This window comes from Zophobas morio, unplaced genomic scaffold, assembly GCF_036711695.1.
Source record: "Zophobas morio isolate AGI-343-1 ecotype UQ-CSIRO unplaced genomic scaffold, CSIRO_AGI_Zmor_V1 ptg000024l, whole genome shotgun sequence".
NCBI lineage: Eukaryota > Metazoa > Arthropoda > Insecta > Coleoptera > Tenebrionidae > Zophobas > Zophobas morio.
This window is the reverse complement of record NW_026972129.1, coordinates 7,637,941-7,651,859: the sequence shown is the minus strand read 5'-3', so window position 1 is coordinate 7,651,859 and position 13,919 is coordinate 7,637,941. Positions and strand designations below refer to the sequence as shown.

Below are 13,919 nucleotides of genomic sequence, written 5' to 3'. Positions count from 1 at the left end.
TGTGAAATTCATCTGTGTAACAATCTGAATTTTAAAAATATTATCATATGCTTATAGAAGCAAAAATTTGAAATTCAGAACGCGTGTTTGAGATAACGAAGTGTCCCTGGCCATGCTGGGATCTTTAGATTAAGTTCTTAAAAAAATGTGTTGGAATAGTCGTTGTAGTAATCTAGGACGATGCTATTGAAGTTTATAAATGAACTATAAAATATAGTCCCCTTGGAACTTATCTGTGATAAAATATTATACAATAAATTTGTGACATATTTTAAATGCAATATTTGGCGACCTTGATGAATTCTTCTATATGCGAACGGCATTTGAAACAGGTTAATAAGTGCACAGTAAGGTCGTGGTCTTAATAATAAATACTTCGTAGTGACATAAGCATTTGACATTGTTTATTGTTAAATATTTACGTGGGCGTATGTTTGCTTTTTTATGCATACCATTTGTGCCGCAGTCTGTATAAATATTGGATGAACAAAAGTTAAATTAAATTCTACATTTTCCGAAACCACGGACAAAAGTAATTTGAGAAATAAATACATACATCAGCATTGTTAGTGGCCACTAGTGCCACATACAATACATTAGAATCCTTTTATTATTATTATTGTATTGGAAGTGGCAGCTGTTTAAAATTTACTTTGTTAATATTTTATATTTTCGATATAAAGTGGTCTCATTATTTCAAAATAAAAATTATATTATTTCTTTTATAGCTTAATTTTAAAATGCCGTTGTTAATCAGTAATCACAGATAATCACATTCCTGTAATTAATTAATTTTGATAGATTATGGACATCAGTCGTAGGGCAAGAATTGCCTTCTACTTAATTCCTGGAAATTCTGAGTTCCGAATTTGGTGCATTCAATGCCACTTTCTTAAAAAATGACTTCAAAATTTCACTTAATTCTTGGAACATAACTGTGTCGAGTTCATGGTGGTTTAGCTTGGATGGTTTAGTTAGTTCGAGTATAGTTGGATAATTGGTTCCACTTGCTGCCCGCGACATTTTTGCTTCATTGCCGACATCCTCTCTTCGCTGCAACATCGTGTATTTTGTTCCAAACAAGTGATTTGTCAGTGGTTCTGAAAATAAATGACGTTCTTGCAACCTACAACATTTCGTCATTGATTTATTTTCAAAATTCAACATACGATGCGCAGGTTTCTTATACGTGAAAAAAGATGTTGCGTATTTTTTTCATGCTTTCAACATGAAAATAATTAATGACGGAATTTCGTTCTTTCGTGAAACGAATAGTAGTTTGACAATAAACATGTTAGCTGTAAGTTTTTATTCTTTAAGAAACAGCAACATCAAAATAATTTTTTAAAACAGTGAAATAATTTAATAATGGAGGACTAATAAATTAACGTTTTGTATATTTCAGTATAGCAATACTAAATTATAGTAAGGTCTAGTTTTTAAAACTATTACTATTATTTAAAATTATAAGAAAAAATCAAAACCTACGGTTTATGGAATAATACAAATTTTCGTTTTAAGATTGTTATTTTTCAAGTAATGACTTATTTATTACGCCAATATAAGCTTGAAATAAAATATTGCCAAGAGGCTTACATCATGAGTTAAAACAGTAGCGGAAAAGTTCAGCAATTGTTGTAAATGTAAGCATGTACTCAGTTAAGAATACTTAATATGTTTATGAATTGGGATAATATAAAAATTGTTGATGTAGGCTCCATAATTTAATTGAATCGGATGGACATTGTGTATTTCTAAGGATTGACAATTGAGGATTTCCGTTCTAAGGCCAGAACCATGCAAAATTATTGACCCTCTTGTAAGGTCATTAACTCAATTGCATAATGCATCTTATACAAAATGTAGAACGGCGAAACTTGCTGTAGAAGCATGTTATACACTTTTTTTGTTTTAATAATTACATTTTACTTTTTGCTTGTGGTTACCTACCATCAGTGGCCGAAATGGCACAACAGATGACGCTCCAAATTTGAAAAGAGTAACAGCATTCGTTATTACTTTGGTAGCTTTTTAAAATGTTTGGTTTGTATTTTTAAGGTTTTGTTTTTTAATTTACAAACCGGTTGCATAAGACGATTTAATCAAATCATTTCAATACAAGCCTCTTCTATTTAATACTTTTCCAGCTTCACACATCCCATTTAAAGTAAATCTTTGTTTTCGTTTGTTTGTTACTTATAATAGCCACTTTTTTTTACAAAGGACTTGCTATAAAGATATCGTACAAACGATCAGTTGCATTAATGACGGCGATGAGTGGAGCTTTTCATTGGCTTGTGTATTCAATTCATTATGAAAAGCTTTGAGAGTTAATCTCCAGTAGAAACTTGCATTTATTACGTCTTGTTCATGTTGAAATTACCTTTAAATCACTTTATGGCAAAAATAATATATTTTATTGTAGTAGCAACAATTGTCGTCTCTGCAAGTACCGTTACTTAATCCGTGCCAATGTTTAAACTAAATTCATAAACGTACACATAAAAATTCATGACAGTATGCACCTTCAAAATAGATTTTCCGTTATTTTTAACTACTTTCTTCATAGTTTACTGTATAGTCACTTCTTTATTGTATACAGGTTTAAGATTTTTATTTCTGTATGCATTGTTAAATAATAATGTCATAAAGTGATTAACCGTATCGACATTTGAGAAAATTTAAGGATTGCATGACAATATTGGTGGCAAGAATTATTTACATACTGTGAGGTATATTGTTGATAAGTTGTAGTATTTCGAAAAGATAATTATTAAAATGTATAGTGTGTAGCGGGTTAACAAAAACTGATTTTTTATTTACTTTCTTATCTTTTCAGACTGATCCAAACACAGCATTTTTAAGAGCAGCACGCGCAGCTCAGCTGGACAAAATTCAGGAGTATTTGGATTCAGGAACGGTTAGAGATATCAATACTTCAAATGCGGTAAGTAATTATTAATTAATCATTATACATATTAGTATATCTCGCCTGTGTTCAGAAGGAAGTGTTACAAATCAGTTACATAACAGTATTAAATTTTGAATGCAATGAATAAGTTTTTGCTGTCCAAGTGATACGTAAGTTTTTTTTTCGAAGTCTACGTTCCGACAGTAACGTCTGCAAGAACTTTATGATTATTTGCCTTGCTATAAAGTTGTTTGATTTAAGCTCAAATCATTAGAGCAATTTAGAGGGAAACTCATATTATTTCGCGTCCGTTTATTTAGTTAGCAGGCTGAATTTCCTGCTTCATGCTTTCTTCTTCGTTTCATCATCAATGATTCATTTTATTCATTGCAAGACTGATCGTATTCTGTGCTGTTTCCCGTTCCGACGTGCCGCTTTTGTCTCAAGAGAGAGAGTCTGTGAACCAATACATCCATTGTTTTTCAGAATGGCTTGAACGCGCTACATCTTGCAGCAAAAGATGGACACGTAGAAATCGCAAGGGAATTATTAAAACGAGGTGCTATAGTCGATGCTGCTACAAAAAAAGGGAATACGGCGTTACATATAGCATCGTTAGGTGAGCAGTTCTTGTAGTTCGCACATTTTTTACTATGAAAATTACGTGGTCACGTTTCACTCAATTCTTTTATTATTTTTTAATAACAAACGATGGTTTTATGCTTCAATATAACGAAATTAAAAAGACAGGAAGTTGCGCTCTGGTTGCTGTGGTAATTGTGATATTCTCTACCTAAATTTAAAAATGCAGAGCGTTTGCGTTTGCACGCTTCGGAAATGCCACTTTTTGTTATTTTATAGCCGGACAAGAAGAAATCGTACGATTATTAATTCAACATGGTGCCTCTCTCAACGTACAATCACAGAATGGGTTTACTCCGCTTTATATGGCTGCTCAAGAAAATCATGATGGTTGTGTTCGGTATTTATTATCGAAAGGAGCTAACCAAACGTTGGCTACAGAGGTAAGTAAGTAGGTGACTATCAAGTTCATCTTTACATCTGGACGCACACGGTGCTAAGCTGGGAAAAGTTTTCAATGCGCAAGTAATTGTAAAATTGTAAGTGTAAGGAGTATTTTATTTCAGTTGTTGCATAAAAATGTCATTTCAAATTATACCATGCTTCATTCGTAAAAACTCAAATCTTATTTTTTAAGTGACACACTTTTTTTGGAAAGATTATTCTTTCCTCAATACAACCTCATAAATAAGTTATTATGATAGCGTGATAAAATTTACAAGTAACTACAATGTAAAAATTTCTTGCCAGCAACAAGCTTCGAAATTTGTTGCTGTTTTCTTTGCTTGTGCATAATCAGTACATTTTTTAATAAAGATTTAAATAGTAAATTTTATTTATTCATTTTAATATGTTTAATATAATAGGTACAATGTTACGCTATCAACATTATTTGCTCTGAAGAATTTCTGAAAATTTAAAATCATGTAAAAAAAAATTGCTCGAAAGTTATTTCGACAGAATTTCCCTTACCCCTAAAGTATAGTCGAGCAAATGCAGTTTCAAAAAATTGTAAAATGAGCTTTGAGTATTTTATTTTTTTATGTGCTAAAATTTATGTATGTGTGGGTTGTTGAAGTACACGGAAAGAAATATCATATGCATATGTTTCTAGTAAGTTTTTCCATATACAAATTTTTTGATAACGTCATCAACATTGTACCAAGAACAACGTGTAAAAATTTAAACAGGTGCAATGTATGTCCTAGTAATAACAGTACTGTATCCTCAATGTTTTAGGAAAATGGGATGGAGAATTAAATATGTCGCCTTATTTATTATTTTTTTTTGAGTCACTTTGTATAAGCATTTCTAAAAAATATGAATGTATTGATAAACTACAAGTATCGACTCTTAATACTGTGCAGATTTTAGATTTATTAGTTTGAAATGGCATACGTCATCAACTTTTTGTGGGAGGGAATAAACGGATAAATTTTCAGAGCATTCGGTTTTGCAATTTCAAAGTTAAATGGGAAAATGTTATACAATTTTGATTTTTTTTTTTTTTCAAAAATCTGGATGCCTGGTTGGTAAAAACTCAACACGGATTCATAAACTACAAATGTATGTTATTTTATAAAATTTAAATAATATTTACCGTTGTAAAAGTGGAAGATGGCGTCATGTTATTGTTAATGGGAAGGATCAGACAAATTTTGGTTAGCGTTTTACAATATGCACAATATTGCTAATACAAAATTTTACAACAACAATCGATTCGGTAGTTTCGGAAATTATCTGAAAATTGACACAGACGCGGACAGACGGCAGGCAAAGAGATAGAAACGGGAGACCAATTTTTTTCGTACTAGGAGTCATGCAATGTCGAGAAAACACGAAAACAGTCAAGTCGCCCGGTGGGTTCAATTACATCTTCAACTTCCTTAGTTTACGCTCAGGAAGTAAAAAGTTGAATATAACCGAGATCAAATTCGAGAGTGCACGCTCGATCATTGCCTTGAGTTTTTTTTATACATCGGCGTTAAGGAGCAACTCTTCTTGTAAAACAATAGAATAATAAATGAAAACAAAATTATAACTAACATTCTGTTTACATTAATTTACATAGATAAGCTAACATTCATGTACGACCAAAATTTAAAAAAACTTTGTAATGTTGGTTATAAATAAAGCAAATTTTACTCAACATTTTCTGTTTTACGATAACCCGTATGCGTCACGTTACTATCGATGCATTGTGAAAGCATAGAGCTACAAAGTAAATTTCAAGTTAGATTTTCTTCGCAAAATTTTGAGACGACGACATCAAGGGGGGGGTAGTGTGGATAAAGCCATAATATTAGATAAATAAATAAATCTCCCATAGTTAGAAAGAAAATGAAACCGTTGATCGATATATTTTGTTATTGTAGAAGCTGTGAAACATCGAGAAAAATTTAAATCAGACTTTTATCAAAATGACCCTACTTCCCTAGTTTAAGTTCGCCGAGTAAACATTATTGTTGTGATTTACCCACTGTTGAAACAAATTTTTTAATTCGACGAGACTCAAAAATTTTGTTATGTAAATTTGTATGCATAGTTTTTAATGAGTCAGTTTTTGTTTCAATAATTTTAGTTTCCGAGTGTAAGTTAAGAAAGTATTGTAATAGGGTTCATCCGACCAATGACTACTTTGTTTTCCGGGCGGTTTATGATCCCTGAAGTACGAAAGAAAACATAGGCCTGTCGTTTCCGTATGTCTGTCTGTCCGTTTGTCCGTCTGTTCGTCTATCTTGCATCTGTCCGGATTTTTATGTTTTTCGATATCGTCTAGATGGTAAAACGCCAACCACAATTTGTGTGATCGGATGATCCACCAACAATGGGATGCCATCTTCAAAATTTACAATAATAAATCTTATTTAAATTTTATAAAATAATATACTCCATCTAGAATTTTTACCCAAGACATCCTGATTTTTGGAAAAAAATCAAAACTATACAACAATTTGTAACTTAATTTTGAATCTGCAAAACCGAATGCTCTAAAATCTTACGAATATTTTAAGGTTATCGTAATCATGATAAATTGTTATTCAAAATTTATCTGTTTACCTTCTCCCAAAAAATTGATAACATCATCTCAAAGTTTTGTCGAATAAATTCTACTTAAAATGTGCAAAATATTAGTGTAGTTTATCGACGCATTCCTAGTTTTTAGTCACTACGTATACAGGGTGACTCAAAAAAGGAAAATGAATGTAGCAGTCAGGGGCGGCTCATGACTTGAAAAATTGATGAGGCACAGCACAAAACGCTCTAAAATATAAATAAATCAAGTTTACTTAAATATTTTCTATTTAGTCAAATAAACAAATTTGTAAACTCATTTAACTGTCCACAAAGAACCAACGTGAAGGTGTAAGGAGGTCTTGCAAGGAAAGGATGAGAATGACAGGACAAAAGGAAAGGGAAGCGTGGTCAGAAAAAACTAATATAACTTCTAACAAAAAACAAAATTAAAATAAACTTTAAAGGAAACATATCGAAAAAGATCAAATACAACATAAAATAAAGCTAATTTGATTTATAACAAAAAACAAAATGAAAAAAATATAAAATATAAATACGGATTTATTTTAAATTTTTTTTTATGGATCAATTAACGATTTACTCAAATCAGGAACCGGCGGTTTTAATTCCTTAACTACATACAATTTATCATCATACGTGAAAGTAGAAAAAACAGAACTGCCATTGTCATTTAACGTTAGTAGAGAAAAATTCCGATTTACTCGTAATCTTAAATAACGATTACCGAAATCAAATTATGACAAGCACAAAGCACTAACGCGACCCACGCAAACGTAGGCACTTTTAAGACAAAATTCTGTTACCGAAATTTTGAATCAATTTATACACACACAGATTTGTGGCAAAACAATCAACGGCCTAATTTTGAATACTCTTGCGAATGCAGACTGCATTGCAATCGCACGTTCCCCGCGCGCAAATAATATAGTTGTCCATCTCTTTTGCAAGCACGGAAATGAGGCTAGCCTCAATTTTGTCTTTTTTCAACTCATACCGCTTATAAGTGTATTGCAGGTTGCTTGCCTATTAACGACATGATTTCTATATATGCTGTAGAGGCAAGCTTCGAGTCGGCCTCATTCGCGTCACAAAATACATGTTGTGCCGAGTGTTTAAGCGCGCTGTTTAATTAAGGGAGCAACGAGTACCTACCGAGATAAAAATAAGAATATAATTTTCTATATTTATTTTTAAAATTTTAGAAAAAAGACACAAATTATTGGCCGAAATGTGTCCGTATAAAATAATAAAAATCCTAATAAGGCGTAAAATTCATTGGTGAGGCACTGCCTCACCTGCCTCATAGGACAAGCCGCCCCTGGTAGCAGTATATTAATCATTAATCAAGTTACGACTCACTACGTTTTCTCGAAAATTTTAGCACAATAGTACATATTGCATTGCCTGTATTCAATTGATATGTTATTCGCCTGTACTTTAGGGATGAGGGAAGTTCAACTTCAATAACCTTAGACCAGTTTTTTATAAAATATACCTTGGTCATTGAAAACTTTTCCCAGAACAGTTCAGTTGTTTAATAAGTACTCAAGTTAATTAATAATTATTTATTTGGTCCGTAATCCTTGAAGTTTATGTACAAACGATTGTATCGCACATTCTAAAGTCATTTCCATCTTCAGGGATATTTTTATCTTTTGCCATTGTCGTCCCAACTACATATTTATATTTACATTCATTAAGCAAAGATTTTATAAATTGCGATTGTTGACTTAGTTGGTAATAAGTAGTTTAAATTTTTAAATTGGGGAATAGAACAGTTTGTATTTAATGCCAAAGAATACGGAGCAAAAAAGCTATTATTAATTAACCTGAGGATTAAGTATATCTCTTGCATCGTAGATGGAAACGGCAATAATCAATTCTTTTTACACTAAGGCATGAGATTCATTTGATATGTGATCTTTAGAATGATTTTTTTAAAACTGCTATAACGTAAAAATCACTATTCATTTAGCAAACCATGTTTATTGAATTTAATACTTTTGTTATTAAATACAGATTTACGATTTGGAAACTTCGGTTTGGTTTTTGATGTATATTTGGGTCATATCACAGTTTAAATGTGAGAAAAAAAAGATTTTATTTCGATTTATTTTTCGGATTGAGTATATGTCAGAGAATTAAGTACGAACGACAATTTTTTTTTCGACCTGTAACTATTAAAGAAAATTATCCGCTTTTAGTTCTTTTATTTTTATATACTTTTATATTTTATTATTTTGTACGATGTATTTTTTAGAATACGGTAGAATATTTTAGTCATCCAAAAGGAGACAATTCGTAACCAAAATTTTCAATACAAGTGGGCTTTACTTACCAATTGTTTGGTATATAAAATTGATTTAAGTTTTAATTTTGAAGTAAAAATACTAAATTGTACATTATTATCGTTAATTAAGCAATTATTATTATTAATGATGCATTGTTTTGAATTATTAAAAAGTATACATAAAGCGTAACCACCAGTTGATATCTTCCAGACGGTTCTATTTTTAAGTAATTCACAGAAATATTTACGTTGAAATTATTAATAGCGCTAGGTAGTAAACATTCTAGAAACCACCACTTCGCTAGAATCATGTGATGACAATATTTTATAGATGTAATAACATCTATTTTTCAAATGTGTGTATATAGTGTTTACTAAATAATATATTAAACGAAACACTTTATATTTTAGGATGGGTTTACACCCCTTGCCGTAGCAATGCAACAGGGCCATGACAAAGTTGTCGCCGTTTTGCTAGAAAATGACATCAAGGGAAAAGTGAGATTACCAGCTTTACATATCGCTGCCAAGAAAGACGACGTAAAAGCAGCCGCATTATTGTTACAAGTAATGTTAAACGAAAGAGTCATAGATGAAACTGACGTTTACCGTTTTAGAATGAGCACAATCCGGATATAACATCTAAAAGCGGCTTTACGCCGTTGCACATAGCTGCTCATTATGGCAACGATAAAGTTGCATCATTGTTATATGACAAGGGAGCCGATGTTAATTATGCAGCTAAACACAATATTACGCCTCTTCACGTCGCCAGCAAGTGGGGAAAAATTAACATGGTCACTTTGTTAGTGGCTAAAGGGGCAGATATCCAGGCAAAAACGCGAGATGGTCTTACACCGTTGCATTGCGCTGCACGGTCAGGGCATGATTTAGTTGTCGACATGTTGCTGGAAAATGGAGCACCAATGCATGCTAAAACGAAGGTACTCGTTGAAGTAGTTTTATTTTTTAATTTTTGCATACATGTGACCACATTCAATCGTATGGAGTAAACAGGAAATCATAATTACACCTATATGTCATCTATGTTTCTAAAGTGTGTCATGCCACTTTTTTCTTAAAGTTTTGTAGAAGATTGGCAGAATTTGTTTTTTTTTAAACAAGATCATATTTTTACAAAATTATGTTGGAATTTTCAGTTCTAGTCCCAGTGTGACTGCTTTAGTTTTTATGCACAGATTAGAATGATTTAAATTTATTTGGCATTTAAAGTCAAATATATTTTGGAACGAGAAACTAATTTCTGTCTTGTGTGTCAAGTAAAATTTTATATATCATTTTGTAAAATAAATAGTACGAACTTTCCCCCAACCGAACACGCCATGAACGTAACAAATTATAATTACCTCAATTATCCGAAAGAAAAATAAATATTTTTTCAACAGGCTCATTAGTAGATAAACGAGGAAAACGAATGAAGCTACGAAATGAAATGGATAAATTCAAAATAATGTCCAACAAAAATAAATAGAAAAATTAAAGTGAATCATGAGTAATCAGAAGGTTACTACATCATTTGCACAGATGCTAGTTGTGGCTTTTGTCTGAGTTTACATGATACTTTGGTCACGTGTGTGCAATCTTGTAAAAATAAATTATAGTTAGCGTTTCGCTTGAAGACGTTAATTTAATTTTGTAGAACGGATTAGCTCCTCTTCACATGGCAGCTCAGGGCGAACACGTGGATGCAGCTAGAATTTTGTTGTATCATGGTGCACCTGTAGACGAAGTTACTGTTGATTATTTGACAGCCCTTCATGTAGCCGCCCATTGTGGACATGTAAGAGTAGCAAAACTTCTGCTAGATCGTGGTGCTGATCCTAATGCCCGAGCCTTAAACGGCTTTACACCTTTACACATTGCGTGTAAGAAAAATAGGATCAAAATGGTAGAACTTTTATTGAAACACGGTGCAAGTAAGTGTATCGCACTTTTTGTTTAAGATTTTGTTATTTATGTTCATTGTTAAAATAGGCATAGGTGCTACAACTGAAAGCGGATTAACACCTCTTCATGTTGCTAGTTTTATGGGATGTATGAACATTGTTATTTATTTATTACAACGTGATGCTAGTCCAGACATTCCAACCGTGCGGGGTGAAACGCCTTTACATTTAGCGGCCAGAGCTAATCAGGTAATGTGTAGTTGCTGTTTGCCGAAAAGAGATTTTAAAGGCTGTGCGACCTTTTATGGATATGATCGTTACTTAACAATGTGATTATACGACAAGTTTTCATTAAATTCCAGGAATGAATAACATTAGCAGCTCGTATTCAATTAAACCATAACTCAGCCAGTTTCAATGTAAACACATGTGTTGCGGCAGAGATGACATGAATTTTAATCGTAATAAAAATGTGTGCCTTGATGCTTTCTTTATTGCTGAACTTGGTGTTGTTTTTTTTATAAGAGTTTCTTTTTTCAAAGGGTTGGAACGTCTGTTTACATTTGTTTATCGTTCTATAATTATTTTCAATTACGTAAAAGCTATTATGATTGACAATTACAGAACACATTGAAAACAAATTAATACTTAATTACAGATAATTTACTATTTTCTGACAACAGTAGTAAGTAGTTGACGGAATGTATTTTTTAAACACGTATTATGTATTGTTATAAATACGTACAAGATTTTCACGGAAAGGTTTCGTTTATAAATGTTGTTTCATTGTAGAAGTTATATATGAATTAACTATAATTTTTAAAAGATAAATACGTGATTGTGATGAGACGATGGGAGGTATACATACCAGTGTCTTAATTTGTTTTTGAGATATCCAGAAGCCGTAGAATGTGATAATTTAAGAAAGGTGATGAGATACTTTATAGTGGTTTCGAATTATTGGAGACAAAATTTATCACTTTTCGAAAAGTCAAAAAAAATGTTAATTTTATTTCGTTCATCTAGTTACGTTCTAGGATTTCAGTATGCAACTATGTTTTCTTAACTACCTTAATTCATAAAAGAACACGAAGTTTATATTTTTTAAAAGACAATAATTTATTAGCCTGAATTGTTTTGATTTTAGCTGCACATTTTTTTTTTCACTCTTAATATATCGTAATTCTAGTTTTATTAGTGTTGTATGCTACAATTGGAAATGACTATTTAGTTAAACTTTGCTACTATGAATACATGTTTTTCGTTTATTAATAAAAACGAATTGTATTTATTTTTAAGATAACTGTAGCGTATTACTTTTATTACTTTGTCATTTTTATAGGCATCGTTCAAAAGTCTTTTGAAGATAAGTAATACTGTTGGTTAAGGACACCAACACAACGCCTTAAATTAGACTGCTACAACAGAAACATACAGTTTTAATGCCTCTGTGGGAACCGTGAAAAAGAACAACATTTTTTTCTTATGTACGTTTTAATTTACATATTACCTCATTCATTAGAACAACAACGTTATCTGTACTACTCGTAGAAATCTAATAAATGTGTAATTTTCGTGAAAATGTTTTGTATGGCTGTGCCTAATTAAGTTGTCGAACTAGAATTAAAATAATTTTAAAAACTAGTTAATGACACTTTTGCATTAAAATATTCAGTTTTATATTATATTTTTTAGACATTTGTTAAATCTGCCGTGAAATCTTTTATAAAATTAATCGTCCTTACAAATACCTGTACACGTGATTTCACTGAGTTCAACAGTTCATGTTGGTTTCAGTCTCAAGAGATATATATACAGTATCTACATTCTTTCATTATGTAGTGAAATTATACTGATACTTCCACCTCGAGCGTTAGTAAAACGGGGTCTGAATCTTAAAAAGGGTGCCAATGATGTATGCTTGAATATCATTTTCTCGCATATTGAAATCAATAAAAGAAAACAGTTACATTGTTGTATGCTTTATGACTGCCTATAAGATTGATAAACACAGAATAACGTAACAGTTTTTTTTTACTTTCGTCTGTTGTGTAAGTGTATTATTCCAAAAATTACAATAACAATAATTGTAATATTTTTTTGAGCTTTGTCGCTTATTTAGAAAAATACCAGTTTCGTTATGATTTGGTTATGAAGAATTAGTTTCAATTAAAAGTTTGCTGATTATCTATCATATTACAACCATGGTTTACAATACCAAAAACGATGTGGAAGATTCAGTATTGAGCCCTGTCTGCTTTTCGTATACTTATAAATTTAATGTAATTCTTAACTCATTACACTAAACAAATAAGACAGCATAAATTGAATATCAACTATCTTTTATTACCTCATGATAATGTTTAACTATGCACTACTGATCATGGGTAAGTAGTATTTTTAATATGTTGTGCAGAGCTGTTTATGTTCTGATTTGTTATATATACGTATTTGTTACGAGTATGAATATTTCAATGATCGGATTGGCTTTTTAAAGAATTTAGGAAAGTTGTTCAGTACACAATGTTTATGTTGTCAAAAAAAAAATAAACAAACTATGCATATGAGAAAATTTGTTACGTCAAGAAATAATTTAATTATTTTTTATTTACTTTTCAAATAAAACATTGCACATAATTTTGCTTAATATTTTAGTTCAACGGAAGTATCTACAGAGCAGTAGAAATTTAGTTCTCTGTCATTTTCTGTTTTAAAATATTTAAAATCAACTGAGCCGGAAACGCAACAAAAAAGGTATTAAAAATGTGCACTTTCGTTTTGAGAATAACAAACTTATTTCTTGTATTGATCGATGAATAAAACTTGTCGTTTAATCCTTTCATATTACTTGAAATTTATAGTCTGGCTTTTTATTTTATTTAAAATGTTATTGCAATGCTAAGATTTTATCCATCGAACGTCGGCAATTCCTTTATTTGTAGTTAAATGTTCACATTAGGGTAGTGTAACACATTTCTTGTAGACTGATATCATTCGGATATTATTACGAAACGGTGCAGCTGTAGACGCTAAAGCTAGAGAAGAGCAAACTCCGCTCCACGTGGCTTCCAGACTCGGAAATGTTGATATCGTTATGTTGCTTTTGCAACACGGTGCTCAGCCTCATGCGACAACAAAAGATCTTTACACGCCGCTGCATATCGCTGCAAAAGAAGGACAAGAAGAAGTA

At 31.5% G+C, this 13,919-nt stretch overlaps 1 protein-coding gene across 5 annotated transcripts in view; it reads left to right on the top strand.

The window, feature by feature from the left end:
* Positions 1–13,919, top strand: part of LOC135135085 (ankyrin-3-like) — a 64,514-nt gene that overhangs the window by 19,222 nt on the left and 31,373 nt on the right. For all 5 annotated transcript variants that reach the window (XR_010281435.1, XM_064064047.1, XM_064064046.1 and 2 more), the window contains exons 2-9: positions 2,840–2,947; positions 3,398–3,530; positions 3,773–3,936; positions 9,234–9,389; positions 9,440–9,766; positions 10,483–10,759; positions 10,818–10,978; positions 13,713–13,916. Coding sequence is in view for 4 of the 5 variants with exons in the window: in XM_064064047.1 (XP_063920117.1) it covers positions 2,840–2,947; positions 3,398–3,530; positions 3,773–3,936; positions 9,234–9,389; positions 9,440–9,766; positions 10,483–10,759; positions 10,818–10,978; positions 13,713–13,916 (1,530 nt within the window). In the remaining variant the exon portion in view is untranslated. The remainder of the gene's footprint in view (positions 1–2,839; positions 2,948–3,397; positions 3,531–3,772; positions 3,937–9,233; positions 9,390–9,439; positions 9,767–10,482; positions 10,760–10,817; positions 10,979–13,712; positions 13,917–13,919) is intronic.